This window comes from Pleurodeles waltl, chromosome 3_1 (genome assembly GCF_031143425.1).
Source record: "Pleurodeles waltl isolate 20211129_DDA chromosome 3_1, aPleWal1.hap1.20221129, whole genome shotgun sequence".
NCBI lineage: Eukaryota > Metazoa > Chordata > Amphibia > Caudata > Salamandridae > Pleurodeles > Pleurodeles waltl.
This window is the reverse complement of record NC_090440.1, coordinates 237,110,137-237,132,911: the sequence shown is the minus strand read 5'-3', so window position 1 is coordinate 237,132,911 and position 22,775 is coordinate 237,110,137. Positions and strand designations below refer to the sequence as shown.

Below are 22,775 nucleotides of genomic sequence, written 5' to 3'. Positions count from 1 at the left end.
TCCCTGAAGAGACGCATCCGTTACCAGAGTGTCGGATGGAAGTACCTGGTGAAACGGAGCGCCCACTGACAGGTGAGGTCTGTGCATCCACCATCTCAATGACTGAAGTGCTACCTCCGGTAGCCGCATTGTGTCTTCCCAGCGACCTGTTCTTTGGCTCCAATTGGCCTCCAATGCCTCTTGGAGGGGTCTCATGTGGAGTCTGGCATTTGGGACAATAAAGATGCACGATGCCATGGAGCCCAGTAGTGATGTCACCTGACGTGCCGTAGGTGCGCTGGCTCTCAACAGGTCCTGGCACTTCTTGTTTATTGAGGACAGTCGTTCCTCCGAAGGATACACTTTTTGTAGTTCTGTGTTTATGATAGCTCCTAGGTAGTGAAGACTCTGCGTTGGAGTCAAAGTTGACTTCTGGTAATTGACCTGAAGACCTAGAGCTTCGCAAACTCCTAGTACAATGTCCCGATGGCTTCTCGCCTGCTCCGGAGAAGAAGCCTTTAGTAGCCAGTCGTCTAGGTATGGATATATGTATATCCTTTGTCTTCGTAGATGCGCCGCCACCACTGCCATACATTTCGAGAAAACTCTTGGAGCAGATTTCAGGCCAAAGGGTAGAACCCTGAACTGGTAATGCTGTAACGCTACTCGAAAGCGCAGGAATTTTCGATGCTTTGGAGATATTGGGATGTGGAAATACGCATCCTGCAGGTCGATGGAGCACATCCAGTCTCCCTGATGCAGTTGAGGGAAAATTTGGTGAAGCGCTAGCATTCTGAACTTCTGCTTTCTTATGTGTTTGTTCAGCAGTCTTAGATCCAGGATTGGCCTGAAAACGCCCTCTTGACCCTTCTTTGCTACTAGAAAGTAACGGGAGTAGACCCCCTTTCCTCTGTGGGCAGGTGGAACCCTTTCTATGGCATTCTTTCTTAGGAGGGCGAGAGCCTCCTTGCGTAGCAAGGTGAGATGAGCCGGATTGTGTTTGGTTGGTGGCAAGTGTGGTGGAGGCTGCTTGAAAAGGAGAGAATAGCCATGTTCGACAATATTGAGCACCCATTTGTCTCTTGTGATAGAGTGCCACTCGTGAAGATGAGCAATAATACTTCCCCCCACCGGAGTGGTGTACAGTGTCGAGGGAAGCGAGACTTCATTGCTTAGTGGATGCTTTTGGAGTGGACTGTTGAGGTCTGCTTGACCCTCGCTCCCTTGTGTTTCTTCGCTGAAACAGAGGGCGTCCCTGTCGTTGCTGAGACCTTTGCGACCAATGAGGGGTTTGAACCCTCTGTTGGAAAGGGCGTCTATCGTACGGTCTGTACCTCCGCCTGAAATCTTTCCTTCTTTCAAGGCCTACCGCCTTCATGGTATCCACCTCGGTCTTCATGCGGGCCATCTCTTCGTCTGCATGGGCACCGAATAGAGAATTCCCGGCAAATGGGAGATTCAGGATACGTTGTTGTGCCTCCTGTTTCAAGCCAGTGAGCCTCAGCCAGGAAGATCTCCTCGCACAGATACCATGTGCGTACCCATGAGCCGCCAAATCCGCTCATTCCGCTGCCGCGCTGATAACTTGGTTAGATGCCAGGCATCCTTCCTGTAGAATCTCTTGGAAATCTTGCCTGTCTTCTCTGGGCAGTTTTTCTGTAAATCTACTGAGGGAATCCCACAGAGAACGATCGTACCTGCCCAGGAGCGCAGACGCACTAGAGACCTTCATTGCTGAAGCCGCTGTCCCGCACATCTTTCTTCCCAGAGAGTCTAAATGTCTGCTCTCTTTATCCGGGGGTACCGTGGATGAAGATGCCACCGAGTGGGTCTTTCGGGCGGCAGCTATGATCAATGAGTCTGGTGGCGGATCCTTCCTAAGGAATAAAGGATCTTGCTCTGGAGCCTTGTACTTTTTAAGAATCCGAGCCGGGGCAGACTTAAGCGAGGCTGGGGCCAGAAAAGTGTCCATGGTCGGCTGCAACAAACCAGGCACTAGAGGCAGCAACTTTTTCGACGCTGATATCTGTTGTAGCGTCTCAAAGATGATTGATGAGGAGGTAGACGGTTCTGGAACCTCTATATTGAGTTTCTGCGCTCCTCTTAGCAACACCTCGTTGAAAGTGGTTATGTCATCCACTGGTGAGACTCTAGCAGGTGGTGAATCTGTAAGAGTAGGTGAGTAACGCCCGACAGAAGAACCTGATGAAGACCAAGAGGGTGATCTTCTTGAGCGCGACCTGGATCTCCGTTGAGAGCGAGATCTGCTGCGGGACGCTGTAGCCGAGCGCCTAGACCTCGCGGTCGGCTGTCGAGGAGCTGAACGAGCCCGTTCTGCCCCGGCTGTCGGCGATGGCGTTCTTGGCGGGGAGGCAGTGGGTGAATACATTCGCGAATATTGCGAATCTGGGGAGGCCGCTGGTCTGTTGAGGCTCTCCAGCCATCTCGGAGATAGGTTGATGGGCGAGACATGCCCAGGAGATGCTCTTGACCGAGAAGAGTCGCTTGGTATGGAGACCAATGGAGACGGAGCCTTGTCTGGTGAAGGGCGATGTTCTACTCCCTGTTGGACAGGTAAAACCTGCGTCGGCGTCGAAGGACGCCCAGTCGGTCGGTCCTGCCTCGACGTTGATTGCCTCGACGTTGATTGCCTTGACGTCGAACGGCGTTCCTTGGACCTCGACCTGCTCGCCGTCGTGTGCCTCGACGTGGAGCGATGGGAGGTTGACGGCGGATGTTTCTCGTGCCGTCGTGGAGATCTCGACGCCGTGTGTCCTGACGTCGGGGGGCGCACAGCCTTTGGCGGCGACCGGGCATGCCGGCGATGGCTCGACGTCGATCGGCGGGCTGCCGTCGATGGAGACCTGCCCCTGCTCTGATGTTCCCTCGACGCCGTTCCCTTCGACGTCGGGTGCGTCGCCGTTGACGGCGATCTATGCCGGTGGGACGGTGGTAGCGACGACGTCGACGGTGAACAAACAGGTATTTTCCTACCTGTCGACGTCGACCGGGCCATTCTCTCTTGAGAATGGTCTTCTGGATGCCTGGGGAGTGAGGAGGACGATGTTCTTTTCCTCTCCTGAAGCCCATGAAGTCGGATCTTCTCTCTGTCTTTCAGAGTCCTCCTAGACATGTTCTTACAGTACTTACAAGTGTCAGGGCAGTGACTCTGAGGCAGGCACACTATGCACAGAGAGTGGGGATCTGACTGGGCCTTCTTCTTCCCACAAGCAGGGCATTTGACAAAAAGAGAAGGCATTTTTCTGGCAGAAAAAACCTTCCTAGCTCAGACAAAGATGTTACTTGTCGAGTGAAAAGTGAAAAAACGCTTTTTTTAAAGAATTTTTCTGAGGAAAACTCAGAAAAACGGAGAGCTCAATGCTCCAGGATCCTCTCAGAAGAAGCCGGAAAAAAGAATTGACCTAACTGTGAACCAACTGTCACCTTTCCTTCACCCCTGAGGCATGGTGGGATACTGGAGGTGCTCAGGGTCTTAAAGGCACAGTGCCAAAGTTTTTATGGTTCTCCTGTGTTAACCTACATGCAGCCTATTGGCTAAGAATGCTTCATTGTTTTTCAATGCAGTTTTCTCTATTTTTTCACTAGAGTTTGCTACTGCTTACTTCCCCAAGCCTAGTTTTAGGAGCTTGGGTACTTATTTAGGCTCTATTGTAGTATTTAAAAAAAATAATAAAAAAAAACTTCATAGAAATAAAGCATTTTAGCCTGTTTTTAACATGATAGCCTGCATGACTGTTTGTTACACATGTATAATGTGTATATATTTTATATATGCTCCGAGGTCCCCGCACAAGGGCAGGAATATTCAATGTTTATGACTATTGATGAGGATCCCCTGGAAGAGAAATAAGTGTACCACTATTTACTTTAGTTTACTGCATTTATAGAGCGCATGGGTACCGGAAGGCTTCCCAGCGCTGAAGTGGAACCACTAAACTAGGGAGTGCCTATACTGAGAATAATAACGTCTTCAGTTTCTCATGAAAGGAGGATTGATTCTGAGTTGTCTTGACGAAGTTCCAAAGGGAGCGAGTTCCAGAGGTAGGCGGCTTTGAAGGCAAAGGAACTGCCTCCCCATATTGCTTCTTAACACAAGGGGTGTTAATTAGCGAGGCGGAGGATGATCTGAGTGCCTCTGAGGGGTATAAAATGTTATAATTTGCCTAAGGAATGCTGCACCCTTATTATGAAGGGCTTTGTGTACCATACACATGGCTTTAAAATTAATACGTTGTTCTATAGGAAGCCAGTGGAGCGAGGCCAGTGCTGATTGTACAAAAAGATGGCTGGGAATATTCATAAGCAGACGAACAGAAGCATTCTGCACAACCTGCAATCTCTTTTTTACATAACTGGGAGAACTCAGGAAAAGAGAATTTCCATTGATAGTTCTTAGCAGACTAAAACAGGTTGCGGCCAACTTGTGGCAATCCATCGTAAGACGAGGGTCTAACCAAAAACCTAAACTCTTTATATTCTCTTTAGGCGGAGGGAGAACTTTTAACGCTTCCAAAACAGGGGCCAGGTACTTGAGGAGAGAAAAGTTCCCAACTAACATTACTTCTGATTTCTCATCATTGAGTTTGGAGTTGGCTATCCATCTGGCCACATTCAAAAGACAAGAGGATAAATTAGCCTGTTCCAGGGTGACATTGGTAGCAAGAGAGAAGACCAACAGAGCGTCGTCTGCATAGGATACTAGGGAAAGCCGGTATGAGTTGGCTAAAGGGGACATATAAATGTTAAAGAGTGGAACTCAAAGAAGAGCCTTGTGGGACCCCACGGGTAAGGGAAAACGTGTTAGAAAAAAAAAAAAAAACTGTCAAGAACTTGCAAGGTCCCATCTTTCAGAAAGGAAGAGAACCAACTGAAAGTGGTCCCTTCGATTCCTGCCAGTGATATTCTTTGAAGTAACATAATATAGTCTACAGTATCAAATGCAGCGCTTAGGTCTATTAAGATGATAGCTGCATATACACCTGAATCTAATCATTGTCGAGTGCCTTCTGTAACAGCTAAAAGAGCAGTTTCAGTACTGTGTGTGGTCTGAAGCCCATTTTCGTGGGATGGAGAGGTTTATGACTTATGAAAAAGCCTGTCAATTGGTTATTGAAATGTTCTTAGATTATTTTGGATGCTATAGGGAGAAAAGCAATTGGTCTGTAATTACTAAAAAGGGTTGCATCGAGCCTGGTGTTTTTTTAATAGGGGTTTAACAACCGCATGTTTCCAATGTTGCGTATAAGGCCAGATATCAGAGAGTAGTTTAGGATATCAGTTAATACAGGCACTATGATATCCGAGCCCAGAGCGTAGATATACAGGGGAGCGGGATCTAAAGGAGATCCAGATTTGATCTTAGATAGTTTGTTACTAAGTCTTCAGTCAATTGTTGAAAAACAGAGTATAGCTCTAAGAAGCTGGGAATTGTCCTGGACTAGCAAATCTGCCTTCTGAGAGTGGTTAAGAGAGAAAGTTGCTTGAATAGCAAGGATTTTCTTTTGAAATAAAGATGCTAGATTGTTACTATGTTCTTTGGAGGCTTCCATTGGTTTATCCAAGAATGGATCCTGGATCATTTCCTTAAAAAAATAGAAAGATCTCTTTCAGAGTATTAGAGGTCTGTTCAATTCTGGAGGTATAAAAAGCTGCCTGTACCGATTTAATTTCTGCAAGGAAAGATCTGATCGCATTTCTATATTCTAGCTTGGAGATGTCATCATAGTTCCTCCTCCATTTCCTTTCAAGCTACTTACACTTCTTTTTTAATTGATGCAGTTGAGGAGTAAACAATGGTGTCTTCTTTCGACCAGTACTTTTAAAAACAGTCTTGGTCAGCAGTATGGTATCCAGAGAGATGGAAATCCACTTATATTTCCCTGTTGAGCAAAGCTCAGACACATGAAAGGTGGGGCGAGAGAGATGTAAGGTGGCCGACCATTCCCTACAGTTCAGTTTTGGCCATTGACGATAGGTCAGCTCTTTGGGCAATTGGTGAATAGGGGCACAGAGAAAAGGGAGCATAAGTGAAATTAAATAATGATCAGACCAGACCAAGGAGAGAGGGACCTGAGGTGATAAGTTTGGAAGGTTGCTAAACACCAGCTCAATGGTGTGACCTTTATTATGAGTGGGCCCATTAATCAGCTGTGTCAGGTCTAAAGCTGCTAAATCAGAGAGTAGGGATTTGGCAGATATATCACTTGCCTCATCAACATGAATGTTGAAATCATCAAGAATGATAAAGTTGGAATTTCTACAGGCTATATCTGCCACTAGTTCCGGTAAAGCCTGCAGGATCCTCCTGTAAGGGCCAGGAGGCCGATAGATCAGTAATCCAGAGAGGGTAAACGTGGCATGATCGTCCCCCCAGCAGCTGAGGGTATATTTGAATCCTCAAATAAGATTGGCAGTATTGGTGGAAGCGATGATGGCAGCTATGAGGGTACTGTCTAATTGATTGCCAAACATTTACAAGATGGGGATTATCGTAGATTACAGTTCAGGAATTGACTAAGGTTATTGGAGGGATCGTCCCCAATAAAGCCCTTGGCCTTGACAAAATTCTCAGTAACTTGCTTCTGAACTAACCAGGAGTCTGAAGCACCCTTTTCTCCATTGTATTTACTGCCAACATGAAATGGCCACCATTCCCTCCTACGTGGGCAGGGGCCGAAATTATCCCCATCTACAAACAGGTCCACCGGATTCACCTCTAAATTATCAACCAATAAGCCTGATTGGGTGTTCCATAAACTTTTTAGCAAAGAAATTCTGCCCAGATTGCAGGAGTAAATAACGACAATGATGTCTTAACATCCCTACCAGCTGGTTTCAGGAAAACCATTAGTACCATCGACCAGGTATTTAGACTCTAACTTTTGTATTGTAAAACTGTCACTGTAGGTATGGGCTGATGGTATGTTGTCTTTGTTGACCTTCGGTCAGCTTTCGATCTAGTCCCTAGGAACATCCTGTGGAGGGTCTTAATCAAACTGGGGATCCCAGGTTATCTGTTGGATATCATAGAGGGTGTACATAGAGAGGGTACTCACCGGGAAGTATGACCAAGTAAGATGTGGTAGTTCAGGGGAGTTAACTGGTCTGATTGCAGTGAATAGAGGGGTACGGCAAAGATGCCTCCTAGCCCCGACGCTATTCTCACCAATGCCCTTATTGATTATCTTGAGTCTTGTGATAATGATGCTCTTAAGCTGGCCAATCAGAGGGTGCACACACTAATGTTTGCGGATTACACTCTATTACTCTCTAAAACTCCAATGGGTGTGCAGGGATTGTTGGAATGAGTTGAACTTTTCTGCAAAGAAGAATACTTGCAACTTCAATCCCTACTGTAACAATTTCCTTTTTTTGCACCTTTCTGCAGCTCTACATGCTAGGGCTGGAGAAAGCAGTAAGCAATAGTTCCAGGGCTGGAACTCCTTTGAGTCTGAAAACTTGCATGTTTTAAGGATTTTCACTAGGTCTGCTCTAATGTTTTCCCATAATGAGAAATGTTGGAAATTTACTACTGACAATGGCAGAAGTAGAAGTTCTTTGGAAGTGGTTGGAGGGAAAGTGAACTTGTAAAAGCTCAATAGATTTTTACATGAGCAAATACACACATGCATATTTGCTCATACTAAAATACAGTTCACAAATATTTTCTATGAGTACCATTTCCTGGTCTACTTCTGTAAGTTCTTGTGAATTTAAGAAAGCCTCTAATTCAAAGACATATACCATGGGTGCACTTTTGTGACTAAGAATTGGGTCCCTAATTAGGTCTGGCGTTAAAGACATTTTGTTTTAATTAAACTTCTGTTTCCCTCTTTATCGGCTGGCTTTATTGTGAGTGATGGCATTCTGCTCTTCCACAAAGAGCATATTGGCACACAAGGTAGGTTTGTTCAGTGGCAGGAACTACTGTGGCAATCAGTGGCGTAACAAAACTTGAGGCACCCTTACACCACTAGTGGCAATGTGTGCTTTTTGAAACCAAAAACTTTTTTTTTTCTTTTTGCCAGTGATTGTTATGATGGTGAAGGCCTGGCAGCTCCCACAACAATAAAGTTTTACGAAAGCCATGTCAAAACAAAAGACTCATTTACTAAACCAAAAGACTAAAAAAAAAAAAAATCAGATCAGTTGGCTTTGCCAGTGCTTGTTTATTTTCATGCTTCCCATAATCTTGTTGAAAATGCTAACACTAATTTTCCATTAGGAATATTTTTTGGAAATAGTAGCACGCATCAACACGTTTTTCGAAATCATGCTTCAAAGAAACAGCATCCAAAATGTCATAGTAGCAAAATGTTTTTATTCCTACTTGCATTTTTTCTGAATAATTTATTTTGAAAGCAAAGAATCAACGCTTGCATCTAATCGGAAATCATTCTGGGAGCATTATAGTTAGCCTCATATTGTTAAACATTTCAAACGTGTGTATGTTTTTTTTTTTTGTTTGTTTAATACTGGAACCACTGTCAGTAGTGCAGTGTGACTTTAAAACGTTTATATACAGTGCACACCCTAATAACGAAGGCTATTCATTAATGAGCGATAAATACAAGTTCAAACAGCAACAACATAAGGACACACATTACCTCAACTAAAGACAGTTTCCTTCTCTGTACACTGGCAGCCAAAGGGTTTGTGCTGCAGGGGGTTGGGCCTTCTTGTCCCAAGGACAAAATAAACATGACAACTTGTTGCCCTTGACCCCAAACAATATGTCCCAGACGTCAGGCGATAGGAATGCCACATCCCAGCATAATCAGAGAGGCTATTATCAGACCTCTTACATAACGAATTTGCTGCCATAATTTGTCGACGCACTACATGGCAACAAAGGGACAAGCAGATGTTTTTACAGGACAAGTAGATTTATGAAGCAATCTGTCCCATGGACAAGTAGATATTTTATTAAATTCCAAATCCCTGAGGTGAGTCTGGTACACTTCCGAGTTTTCTTCCTACCGTACTCGAAAAAGTTTTGGCCCTCCATGACTGAGTGCCATTACATGGATTTGATATATTAAGGCCGTCTCTCAGGGCATTGGGCTTGAGAACTTGGGGGGTAATCCTGGCTCGTCATCACCAATCCCTAGGTCCCCAGTTAAGCAATCCGAGTTGATCTGAGGTTCACTGAGAGACCTTTTTGGCTCGTAAAGATTGGTATGAGAGTGAGAATTTTCTAGATGAGATTCAACCGCCATTGGCTAAGAAATATATTTGCAATTGCAGTATGGAACATTGCCAATTGGACATTTTACAGACAAAAGGTCCAAAGTTAAGATCGACCAAGCAAACCAGAGCTCATACTGTGGGGCCCCTAAAGAGAACAAAGAGCAAGCCTTGTTTTTTGCCCACTTTACCAAAACCGTAGGAAAAAATGGATTGTTCCGCTTTGTCGGAATCTAGGAATCAAAGAGTTGGAATCTGCAGTTAGGATTCTGAAATGTGATGTAAATTGCCTAACTGTATTTGGGGTCAGTAGATTTCTGTTAGGTATGTGGAGAACTAGACAGAGAATTAAAGATCATATAATGATTAATGGATTGGGGAGGGATTACTTAAAATTTGCATACCTCTGCGAAAACAAAACAGTTATTGTGTAATATGAATAATGGTGTGTATTAAAAATGTTTGAGATGTATTACAAAAGATGACAGAAGTATGAATATCATAGCTTATGTTTAAAAGTGAAATGATTATACATTAATTTTATCTTTTTATTAAAGAATGCTTATTTTTGCTGGGACGCGGTATGTTTTAGTTTATTTTTTTTGTTGATTTTTAGATATTTAATATATACTAAGAATTAAGACAATTGTTTCATTTTAAATGTTTTAACTGTCTATGCTTTTATGGCTATGAGCCGCAATAAAGCTTTTTGATTGACTGACTTTATAACTGTTTTAAGATATATGTACTGCTGCAATACTCCACTGACTAAATTAAATTCTCAAAATAAGTAGATGTTTCACATTTTGCCTGACGAGGTGGTCTAATTGGCCTAATGGCTGTACTTTTAAACCACATAACGAACTTAATAAATGTGCAGTTGCTCTAAATATTTCCTCCAATAAAAATCCTTTATTGCTTTGGCTATTAGTTGACACATTCCATTCAATCTATATGTTCAAAAACAAGGCCTGAGTGCATTTCGGGGTACTGCCTTACATCATGGAAAAGTTGCCATCTGACGCATGGGGTGGACACTTAACAGATTGAAGTCTTCTTGATCTCAACTCAATTCTCTGTAAATGATGTGCTCTAACCACGCCCATGCGGCAGACTTACCCACATAGGTTCAAACCCACTGAGGTGTCACACCAAGCTCCCAGGACCATCAAGAAATTAGGGCAGCAGATCGTTCTCAATTTTTTTTCGTAATGATCTGGTTCCTTTGCCCCACTGACTGGGTGGTCCTAAACTGTAGCAACACTAAAGGCAAGAACACCCATACTTTACTCACGTATGATAACACTGCCCACAAGATCCCACGTCATACAAGTGTTGCACCTAATATGTACCTCGAAGGCAGAAGTTCCTAACACCTTCTGTTTTTTCTGTAGATCATAATTTTAAATGTTCCTAAATAAGTACCTTTCATTCTAAAAATGTTCATTCTAATAAGTGATAAACTTTCAGTTAATTGACATTTAATGAACCATGTAATATCTGACTTTGCAACAGACTACGGGACGGTAGGAATGATTGATAAATGTTCATATTCATATGCAATGCAACAGTATCCTGTTCTGGAACACAAAAAATACATGACCATCTCATCATTAGTACCACCCAGCAACGTACAACTATCACAGGACTCTAAGAACAGGAATCACATTAAACTGTGTTGCATACCAAAAGCCACCAACTGTGGTTAAAAATCTGCAAAGAGATGGAAAAATGTAACTGAAAATGCGGCAAGAGCGAAAATGTGGCCTTTCTACTTTTACGTTAAAACCAGCAAATGTTAAAGAAAAGTAGTGTTTGCTCAATGCAGCGTAACAGTCTGCGCATACCTACATAGAAAGACAGTGCCAGGGTACAAGGTGCAAAACATTAGGTGACTAACATTGCAAGTATTTGCTTCCAGTGGCGAGAATTAGTTATGACCAGGGATATTCACAGATATTTGTAAGCAACAGTGGTGTTTCGTCATGGTAGTAAGAGAATCATTCTATGAGGAGTAGAAAAGATTAATGTCAGTCTTAAAGAAAGATGGGGCTTGCCCACCAGAGGCCGATGGCAGGCCTATAATAGCTGATCGAGAACTTGTATGTCAGCTGATAGTTTAAGAAAATTAGGTACTGGGGAGCAACGGTGTTAAGAGAAGTAAACAGCAGTAGAGATGAATACGGCCATGGTAGGAGAAAGCTGTAAAAAATTGTGATATCTGGCAGCTACAATGTGCAGGTACATAGCTATTAAGTGTGTTAACATCAACCTAACCTTTCATATTAATTAACATCGCTCGACATTCTGGGACCTGTAGCTTTATATTTTATTTTGTAGGCATATCGCTGAAATGCAGGGCAGAAAGCTGCTGGCAGCTCTCACAGTTGACGTCAGTGGCAAAAAAAGTGAGTGATCATAAGTACTGGGGTCGCACACAGGTAAAAACAAAACCAGTGTATAAGTGCCACTGACAATCTTCTAAACAGCCATGAGCAACTGAGCTTATTAAAAGTGAACTGGCCGATACAATTCAGGGGAAAGACTGACTGGACTAAGGTCAGTAGGTAATCAGGTGGATGACTAAATTAGAAAGTAGTCTATACTAAGGACATGCATAGAAAAAATTCAATGTGTGTCAAAGCACAAAACTGTTACCACTTCACAGAGCTCGGCTAATTTTTAATTATTTCTTCTTGAAAAAAATCAGTCATTAATTAGCGACAAACTTATACAATGGCCAACACACGTTCTTCGCGTTGAGCTAACTCAGTTCCATACTGGGGTTACATCAACAGTAGGTTTACAAAAAACAGAAAAGGAAAGCCTTACCAGTTTGATCGCAACATATTCATTGGTGTAAAGGTTTTTACCTGGGGAAACATAAAAGAAAAGACTTAGTATAATAGTGCGTGCCTTCTACAGAAGACAAGCTGCATTTATCACTTACGTGAAGACGTGAAAACTCATCATTTGAAGTCTAGGCAAATGTGAACCTAAGCTTATTTTATAAACCCTAAGCACAAGTGAACGAAAGCTCATTTGGTAAACCCTAAATACAAGTGACTGAAGGATCATCGTGTGAACCCTAAGCATAATTGAGGGAATTGCTATGTGAAAAACATGTGAATGAAAACACGTGTGAATACTAAGAAATGTCATTGCGCGAAGCCTGAATAACAAATGAATTAATGAAAGCTCAGCTCATGAATGAAAAGCACAAGTGAACAATAGATCCCACTTGTGATTGCAAGTACAAGTAAATGAGAGCTCACCCTGAGGTAACCCTAAATGCTACAGCGCATTAAAGCTCATTATGTGAACTCTAGGAACTACAGAACAAAAGCTACATTCTGTAAAACCTGAAACTGCAAGAGAATAAAGTTTTATAGTGAACCCCAAGCATAAGTGAATGGCATCTTGTTGAAGCAGAAGGGAAAGAAAACTCATGTGAATTCCAACCACATGTGAAAGCTTAACGCGAAACATAAGCATAAGTGAAAGAAAGTTCATTCCGTGACAGCTCCTAATATGAACGTTAAGGAAAAAAATAATGTCACAATACGTCTTTTAAGCAGTCGCGGCCCGCTGCGTGCAGAAGGCGCGGCGCCGGGTGGGGGTGGAAGAGAAATTAAATTAATAAAAATAAAAAAAAACACATATCTCCATCGCTGCCGCACCGCTCCATCCGCTCCTCTGCTGGCTGCAGGTACAAGACTCCCAAGCCTGCCCTGCGGCCAATACTGACGCTGCTCAGAGCACCCATCCAGGGTGCTCCCAGGCAGACTGGGAGCCTGTGCATGCTCTCTCCAGCCCGGCAACTGTGTTGCTGGGCTGGAGAGAGCCTACGGCGCATATGTGTTTGGCCGACGGCCAGCCAACCATACATGCGCACTGAGGAGGAGTGCTCGTCACAGCCTGCTGCCGCTCTGTGGGGGGGAGGGGGAGGGACACGGATGGAGGAGCCAATCCCTGCTTTTAAGGCAGCCTCTGGGTCCTGCCACTTGAACAACAGGATGTAATAAAACAAACTGACAAATGCCACAGCCCTAAATGGCATAAATCTTCATGTTCTCGCTGCACACAGTTGGCAGATAATTTCAAATATTAAATAACCGGGTTACCAAATGAAACGTCCCACCGTGGCACTTAGCACAAGGTCTGCATCATGAATGAAATCACCTGGTAAAGGATATTCATGAGTAGATGTATGACGGAATCCCAAATGCCATCACAACAATAGGCTTTATAACGCAAGTGTTACACCGAAAATGCCTTTCCAATGAAAGGCTTACACAATGAAATTTATTACAATGAGTCTACATTTACAACAAATGTACGTATTTAAGAAGCATAAACCCTTTTTACATACATACACACATATATATATACATACATATATATATATAAGTGTATATACATACACCTTTTAACCAACAACCCCTGAACACTAAAAAAAAAAAAAAAAAAAAATCCTTCCCACCCTAAAATTTCCTTACCACCCAAATACCCATACCCACCCTAAACCCTAAGAGCTCCCTTAACACCCAAAAACCTACCCTAAAACCAAATTATATATATATATATAAACACACACGCACATATCTATACATGCACATGTACATATACACATATATATATACATATATGCACATAAATATACATATATATATATATATACGTATATAAACATGGACACACTTACTTACACACACATACATACACTTACATACACACATATATACACATACACACATCTCGCTGGAGTGTTCCATAGAAAGCCACCACTGTGCTGGCCCAAACTGCTCAAGAAGACACTTGGCAGCTGACAAAAGGAGCCACTTTAATACCAATGTCAATAGGATTGTGATTCAGCAATTCACTGAGGAAACTTGTCACATAAGAATAAGCCTTTAAAGGTCTGAGAAATTCCGCTAAGCAAGGTAAGAAAATGTGGCATAGAGGTGCACGAAAGCATTGCTTTTCCACTGTAGAAAGGTTTGTCAGAGAATGACTCACAGTTATATATAACCACCAATTTATTCAGTGCTTTACTTGATCTGAAGAAAGGACTTGCCAAGAAACCATTCTGTAAGAGCTGGTAAATTCCTCTGGCTGCTAAAGGCGTGTCTAAATTATGACAAAACTACAGATCAGAGAAAACCATTAACAATGTGTACTAGGTTTCTTCATCTTCTGGTTATTTTTTCGTCTCATTTAGACCATTGCAATTTTTCTAGCACTATACCCTTTATGAAAGCAAAATATTTTTACAGAATAAAGCAGTATTTAGGTTTCCTACCAGAACAAATTGCAAGCTTGCTACAATTTTTCAGATGCATACAATCTATGGATTTAAATCTCCAATGATGTATGGTGCCTCGTTATTACTAATATCTTCACACATTATCCTCCTCTAGCACAGAAAGGTAACAGACACAAATGATGTATTAGTAAATATGGTTCCAGTCTAGTAATTCCGATAAGCATTCTAATAATTGAAATACAAGTCTTAAGATGTTAGACCATGGAGGCAGGGTTGTGGAATTTAATAAAATATCTACTTGTCCATGGGACAGGTTACTTCTTAAATCTACTAGTCCGGTATAAAAATCTACTTGTCTCTTTAGTGCCATGTAGTGCCGCAACAGATTATGGCAGCAATCTCATTATGTAAGAGCTTTGAAAATAGTCTGATCATGTTAGGCTACTACTATAGTAGGGCTTGAATATTTGCAATTTCAGTCCCTACTATAGCAATTTCCTTATTTTGCCACCTTTCCACAGATGTACATACTGGGGCTGGCGGAAGCAGTAAGCAATAATTCCAGGGCTGGAATGCCTTTGAGTCTGCAAACCTACTAACTTGCATGTTTTAAAGAATTTTCAATAGCTCTTCTCTAATCTTTTCCCATAATGAGAAAGACTGGAAATTTACTCCTGACAGGGGCAGAAGTAGAAGTTCGTCCAGGGTTGGGGGAAAAAAAGAGGTTAGAGGGAAAGTGAACTTGTAAACGCTCAATAGATTTTCACATGAGCAAATTTATACATGCATATTTGCTTGTGCTAAAAAAAGCAGTTCCCAAACATTGTCTAGGAATACAATTTCCTAGTCTAATTCTGTAAGTTCCTGTGAATTCATGAAAGCCACTAACTCAAAGATATATACCATGGGTGCACTTTAGTGGCTTTCTTTAATTAAGAAATGGGTCCCTAATTAGGTCTGGCGTTAATAAAGACATTCTAGCACCCCTCTGACACCTCCATGTGTGCGCTGTATTTAAGATACGGCGCACCATAGCAGTAGTCGGTACAATAGCGTCAAAGATTTTTACGCTGTTGTGGCGCTTTGCAAAGTGCAAGGAGGCCTTTGACTCCAATGGGTGCGTCCTTTTAACGTCTCACCAGGCGTTAACATTTTTGCCAAAAATGGCACAATGAAATCTTGTAGATTACATGTGCTATTTTTCAGGCCTCCTTGTGCCGGAACGCCTCTTTGCAAACATTATGCCTGGCGCATCCATAATGTGGTAAGAGTCGCATATTGTAGATATGGTGCAGCGTTTTTGGCAAACTAATGCCACATTAGCGTCAGAAAAATTACGCTAATGTGGCGTTAGATGGCGCAAGCCTATCCTTAAATTTGGGCCTTTATTTTTATTTAACTTCTATTTCTTTATCTATTGGCTGGCATTACTGCGAGTGATTGCATTCTGCTCTTCCACAAGGAGCATATTGGCACACAAACTAGTTTTGTTCAGTGCCAGGAACCACTGTGGCAATCAGTACCTTTTTTTACTGGAACCACTGTCAGTTGTGAAGTGTGACCGTAAAACGTTTATTTACAGCGCTCACCCTAATAATGAAGGCTTTTGATTAATGAACCATAAATACAAGTTTGAACATTATTAACTTTTGGACACACACACATTACCTCACCTGCAGACAATGCCCTTCTCTGTAAACAGGCAGCCAAAGGGTTTGTGCTGCAGGGGGTTAGGCCTACTTGTCCCAAGGACAAAATAAACATGAAAACATGTTGTCCTTGACCCCAAACAATATGTCCCGGCCATCAGGCGATAGGAATTTCACATCCCTGATCGAGGCTGCCCTTATTCAGGCCTAGCCTCATCAATTCAGCGCCTGGAAACCCATCCGTGTGACAAAAAGTGCTCTACAAATCTACCTTAGATTACAGACAATTGTTACAAGTACATCTTAACTATAACTCTTGCATGGCTCTTCACTTATTTTCAGCTGCCAATCTGACACACACACACTATGACCTACAAACCTAAATCACAGAGCTTGGAAACCATATTTGCAGACGGAAAAAGACTATCAAGATAAACTCATATTCTGTGGTCCCATAACTTATTCATCACCAAATCTGTTAATGTACTTCTTTTGAGAAGGTGGATGGCCACGTTGACCGCAGGATGACTTTAGAAGGGACAGCCCACAACTATTTTCCTTCTGTCCAGGAAAAAGTATTTTTTCAGTGTCCATTCTGCCACCCAGACAACCCACGGCCCGAGCACGAGGGATTCTCCAAGCCCAGTGTTTACATTACGGTGGGCAATGGGAAGGGGATTATCACTCCTCTCCCCTTTATCATGTGTTGATTATTATTATGTACATTGTACTTATCAGCCGTTCAGATTCGGTTTACTGGAATTTCATCTTTACAGTTTTCATTTTTGACTAATCCAATTGTTACCGATTTGTGTTTTGCTTGTTCAGATTTAGAGAATTATATGTCTACTTCTCCAAACAGCCCCCCATCCCTATTTTTCGGCCCCATTTCGAAGTAAGAAGTCAGTTCTCAAGTGCTGCCACCAGCACTAGGATCATTTAAACACACGACTAAACAAAAACACATGGACACAAGCCCTTAGCTTTGATCACAGTTCGCTATTGAAGACTGTGATAATGAACAGATCTTTGCACTGAGGCACATACAGAGGTGTCAACGCTGCGCTGACCAGTAGGCCACCAATACAGAAGCTAAATCAGTGGGCTTCTGATCTGAAGAGAAAAGGTTTCCAAGAGAACCACTTAATACATGTTTCAAAATCATCACTTGCAATGGGAGTGCTACGAATGGTACAACGGAGTTAATGAGGTGTTTAATTCAGTGACAGACAATGAAGCTTATGGTACATCTCAGTAGTAGAACTGTTTGAAGACCGGAAGGTTATGCCTAGAGTCTGGACTAAAGAGGTAAAACGAGGGTGTGTGTGTCTATATAGGTATGTATGTATATGTATATATATATATAGATATATATATATAGATATATATATATATATATATATACACACACACACATATACATATAAATATAAATAAATATATATATATATTGTGTATATATGTATTTGTGTGTGTGTATATAGTGTATGTGTGTACATATAGTGTATATGTATGTGTGTACCTATGTTTGTACATATAGTGTATATGTATGTGTAGTGTATATGTATGTGTAGAGTATATGTATGTGTATATATAGCGTATATGTAGGAGTGTATATATAGTGTATGTGTGTTATATAGTGTATATGTATGTGTTATACAGTGTATATGTATAGTGTATATGTGTGTGTGCATATAGTGTGTGTAGATATAGTGTATATGTATGTGTGTGAGTATGTAGAGTATTTGTGTGTGTGTGTGTGTGTGTGTATAGTGTATGTGTATATTTACTATGTATATGTGAGCTAATAAAGGCTGTTATACCGCAGAACCAACCTCTAAGGGTCTTACCTGTTCGACCTTCAGGCCCCCCATCATCCCATCAATTCCCCAACAGTTGCAGCCTAAAAACGGGATACTTGACAATTAATGGAGCTCTTTCAGTAGTATATCCGAATTATGTTGTTCCTGATCAAAGAGCTGTATAAGTCACACTGATTGCATTTTTGGTTATATTGTTAAACAGTCTGCAGAGGAAAAATGAAAAGGAAGCTTTAGTGAATGGCACAGAGATAATCAATACATGCTTAGAAACTAAACAACAAACGTTCTCTACTTATCTGAGATAAATAAGGTATTTGTTTCTCATTTTGCACCTGATGTGTTTCCTGCGAGAATTAGTAATGTGGATAAATTACAAAAATCTATTTCTGCAGGGTTCATCCGGAAAACAGCTGTCCTTAATCCGGTGTGGATCTACCTTTTTATAAAAGTTTAAGTGGAAAATGTGTGTTCATCCTCACAAAGGAAACTGTATTTTTGTTGTGTACAGAGGCAGCTGTGCTGTTATTTGGTGTTAGTTGTTACCAACTGCCTTGCGCTATACTAAGTATTTCAGGTAGCACTTGAAAAAAATGCCTAAGTCAAACAGCCATTAGCCGACAATAGCTGTTTGCCTGTGATGCCCAGCAGACTGCACACCTAGTGGCTCTCCTTAACAGCCCGTACTCTCTTCAAACCAGCTGCATCATTTAAAAGGCTATAACTACCAGCCCCTGGCTTATCTTGCAGACAAGCTCACCATCTCTGGTAGATCTCTGCACACCTGCAGGCAGGACACCATCCGACTGCAGACTAAGAAGTATAAAAAAAAAAGAATAAAACAGGACAGTAGGCCTTTTCCCATCTATGCATCAAGGATCTGGAACAACATTCCTTTAACCATCAGGTCGGCCCAACATTGATACAATCTAGGAAAAAGTTAGGCTCATGTCTTTAAAGAAACCATATTTGACACTATACAACACTCTGCTGTCTTTCAGCTGGGGCCACGCTATGGAAATATATATATATATATTACCTACTGGCATGCGCCAGTAGGTAGTTATAGTTAGGACCTAGCTTCCATAGGAAGAGTGTTTTTGTTTTGCTTTAACTTTTGCCCGTTTTTTTGCAGATTCTTCATGACATTTTCAAAAGGTATACTTCAGACAGTTCAGCTGCTGCCTTGAAAGTTACGGGGTGATCCATTAAGCGGGGGCTGAAAAAAAAAGATGTTTTCCCTTTTCATTTTTCCATAGGATCTTTAGACACGCCTACAGACCAAGCCGCTGAATGGAATTTCACCAAATGTGGCAGGCAGCTAGGTCTAGTTGCATGGATTGTGCTTTTGTGATTTGGTGTAAATCTGTTCAGGAATTGCGGAGATTTTAAGGGTCAGAAAGTATAGCTATCTAGGGATAAGGCTCCTCTGCAGATCCAAGTGTCCCCGTGTTCATATCTGATTGGCTGCCAACACTTCAACAATGAAGTGTTGGTAGCCATTTTGGAACTCTGCTTCAGCCGAGTCCCACAAAAAACAGGGGCCTGAAGGGGGATACTCTGGTGCCCCTTGGGGTACTCGAGGGACTCGGCCAGGGTTAAAAAGAATAGCTGTGGCTCTACCCAGATGATTTCTTCCACCATAACCCTGAGCTCCTCCTCAGAAAACCTGGGGTGTCTTTGAGGTGCCATGATGTGGTGTGAGTGATGTGTGATGTGTGGGGTGATGTTTTGGGGTGTGTGGTATTTTGTGCGTGGATGGTGTACGAGTGATGGTGTTGTATGCCTCTGGATGCCGGTGTGGTCTTTGCTTTTCTGTCTCTCTGCTTCTTCAAACATTTTCGTTGTAAGGGGTTGTGGGTAATGTGGGTGTGTATTTTATATTGGATTGGGTGTGTGGGTGTGGTGTGTGTATGTGTATCAGGTGTATGTATTTTTAATTGTCCAATGTGGTTGTGTTTTGTAAGTGTGTGTGTATTTTGAGCGCGGTGGTGTGTACCGCTAATGGTTTACTGCGATTGAATGACCTTGCGTTGATTCGTGGGTCGTGATAGTTTGGGTGTATTCCTGTTGGTGTAACGGTGTGGGTTTTGGTACATTTGGTGTGGCGGACTTTTGTGGGAGTGTCTGTATTGTGGAGGATTTTTAAGTGTGGGTCATAATACCCATAGCGGATTTCCGCCGCGGACACAGTATGTTGGCGGCCGTCGGCACAGCGGTCAGCGACTCCCCAGAGCAGTTGTGACACTCGTCTTTTTGATCATTTTTCATACCTCAACTCTGTGCAACTAAAAGGATAGTGTAATGGGTGCATTACTTTTATAGCTTAAGAAACGTGACAGAAAATGATTAGCATTAAGAGCTTCATATGGTGTCATATTGCGGGTGACTTCAACTTAAACATGGCCAAACCATACCAGGCGTAGTTGTAGAGAAGGAAACAAGGATCAAATATTGGGAATTTCAGCACAAGTATATATCTTCATGACCATTGACGAATGCAACCATCCCTGCGTACAGCATTGGCTTTGGAGCAAGCTAGAGGACTAGAACATTCCGACCAGCTTGTGAAGAGGAATTCAGCTTTTATTCTCTGGAAACTGGGCGTGGTCACAATCAGCGGCAACAAAGATTACGTTCCAAAATCCAAATACTCAAGGCACTCAAACAAGGCTGTGCGCTGTCCCCAACCTTATTCAATCTATACCTGACAAACTTAAGTCCTCATTTGGAATCCACAAGTTCCTATCCACCCAAACTGGGTCAACATCTACTAACCTCATTATTATATGCAGATCCTATTGTCTTATTGAATCTCTCAGGTATCGGCTGACAAAACTTGCTAAGCTCGCTTCGGCAGTACTGCACAGCAAACAAACTATCTGTGAACCTGGAAAAAAACAAGGTAGTCCTCTTTGGAAAACGTGTTGCTAAGAAAAAGCAATGGGCCCATGGGGAACATTCTGTGAGCAGAAGTGGCGTCTGGCTGCAGGGTCACTGGTCTCACTGTCTGCACTAAAACACCTTGAAAGCAAGGATGGCATCTCAAATTGCAGCCTTACAAGTTCTATCAACCCGATTGAAAAGTCCAACCTGGGGACTACTGCTCACCGTGATCAAAGTCAAGTACCTCCCAGCACTGTCTGCGGTTTGGGAAGTTTGCCCGGAAAGTTTGCTAACTTCTTGAATGTCGCACAGAGTCATTTTTTTGCCTCATATTTTTATTTTGCATATTTGCATTTAATGAATTGCTAGTGTCTTTTCTTTTACCCCCTTGTGTTGTTACTGATTGCAATGATTTTTTATTACTCACAAAAATAGAAATTATCTTGTCTTCCCAAGGTTTCACATGATGATTTGGGAGTTGTTTATCTCTCTAGAGTGAGCGCCAGTCAGTCAGATGCATGTTGTCCTAATAGAGTTGAAACAGTAAACTGAATGAGACATCATGAACGGCTTAGCAGGGGCTTTTATGAAAACCACAGAAGGCAGAGCACCTTAGGAGCACTACCAAGGTTCCAGGACTGGGGCAGAACCACTTGGCAGGGAAGACTCACAGATGGCAGAGTCCAGGTACTGTAGCAGGTGAGTTGGAAGCATTCACCTCTTCCTGATGTCATCCCATGTTCTTTGATGCTGTCCCACTGCGTTGACCCTGTCGACAATTCTCCGCCATAGCTCCATCTTCCTAGCAATGGATTTCTGCTGCACTCTGGTAAGATAAGTAGACTGAAGTGGATGTTTTGGAGGGGAGAGGATTGTGTGGACTGGATTGCAGTAGGGTGAACCAGGGTGGAATGGATCGGAGGGGGCGGATTAGATTGGAGTGGGTGGAGTAGGGTTGATTGGAGTGTGATGGGTTGGATTGCAGTATGGTGGACTGGACTGTTGTAGGGTGAAGTGGACTGGATAGGTGTGGGGTAAACTGGACTGGTGTGGGGTGAGCTGGACTTGTGTGGAGTGGATTGGGGCAAGGTGGATTTGACTGGGGAGTGGGCTGGAGGGATGCAGGTGACTGGAATGGACTGGATTGGACTGGATTGGATTGGATTGCAGTGGGGTGGATTGGGGTGCAGTGTGGTGGATTGGGGTGGATTGGGTTGTGGTGTGGGATGAGGCGCATTGGATTTGGTGGATTGGATTGCGTGGATTGGATTGGAGTGGGGGCAGATTGGACTGGGTTGCACTGGATTGGGAGGACTAGAATGGGGTGGATAGAGATGGGTGGTTTCAATTAGGGTGAGTGTTTTTGACTGGGGTGCACTGTACTGGAGTGGGTTGGAGTGTGGGTTGGACTGGATTCATATGGGTTGGAGTGGGGTGGAAGGGGTGTACTGCACGACTACAGTAAAGCATCATTCTGTAAATTGCACATAAAGAAAGAAACAATGTTGCTTTTCAATATTTAGAAAAAGATAATTGTCATCTTTTGAGAACAGCGCCCACGAGCAAAAACAAAACATGAGTCTGCAAAGTGAGGAAAGATTTTCCAAATAAAAGGTAACTATATAAAATAAATCATTGCAATTTTGTTTGTCCTGCTGGGCACGATTTTGCCAGTCACACGCCTTCTGCTTGCAGAGCACTGGAAGTTAAAAAGTACCTCAATCACGTTGGGCGCAGTGGATGGGCAGTGACTAAGTTGAATCCATCAGTGCCTGGGTACCTGCTCCACAGAAAGGAACAGAAACAATGTTTGGCTTGCGGAGACCAATTACGAGGATGTAAAGAAGAGTGTCATGCAAGCCAACAAATAGTAAACAGGCAGGCTCCAAGCCCTTCTTGTTAAGAAGTGTCTCAAGCAATAAGCAAGTGCTAGCGTATGCTATCTCAGGCTCATACCGAAAAAAGATT

General features: G+C 42.6%; 1 protein-coding gene across 3 annotated transcripts in view; it reads right to left on the bottom strand.

The window, feature by feature from the left end:
* Positions 1 to 22,775, bottom strand: part of CSNK1G1 (casein kinase 1 gamma 1) — a 434,750-nt gene that overhangs the window by 199,189 nt on the left and 212,786 nt on the right. For all 3 annotated transcript variants that reach the window (XM_069222304.1, XM_069222303.1, XM_069222306.1), the window contains one exon: positions 12,019 to 12,059. In XM_069222304.1, the coding sequence (XP_069078405.1) occupies positions 12,019 to 12,059 (41 nt within the window). The remainder of the gene's footprint in view (positions 1 to 12,018; positions 12,060 to 22,775) is intronic.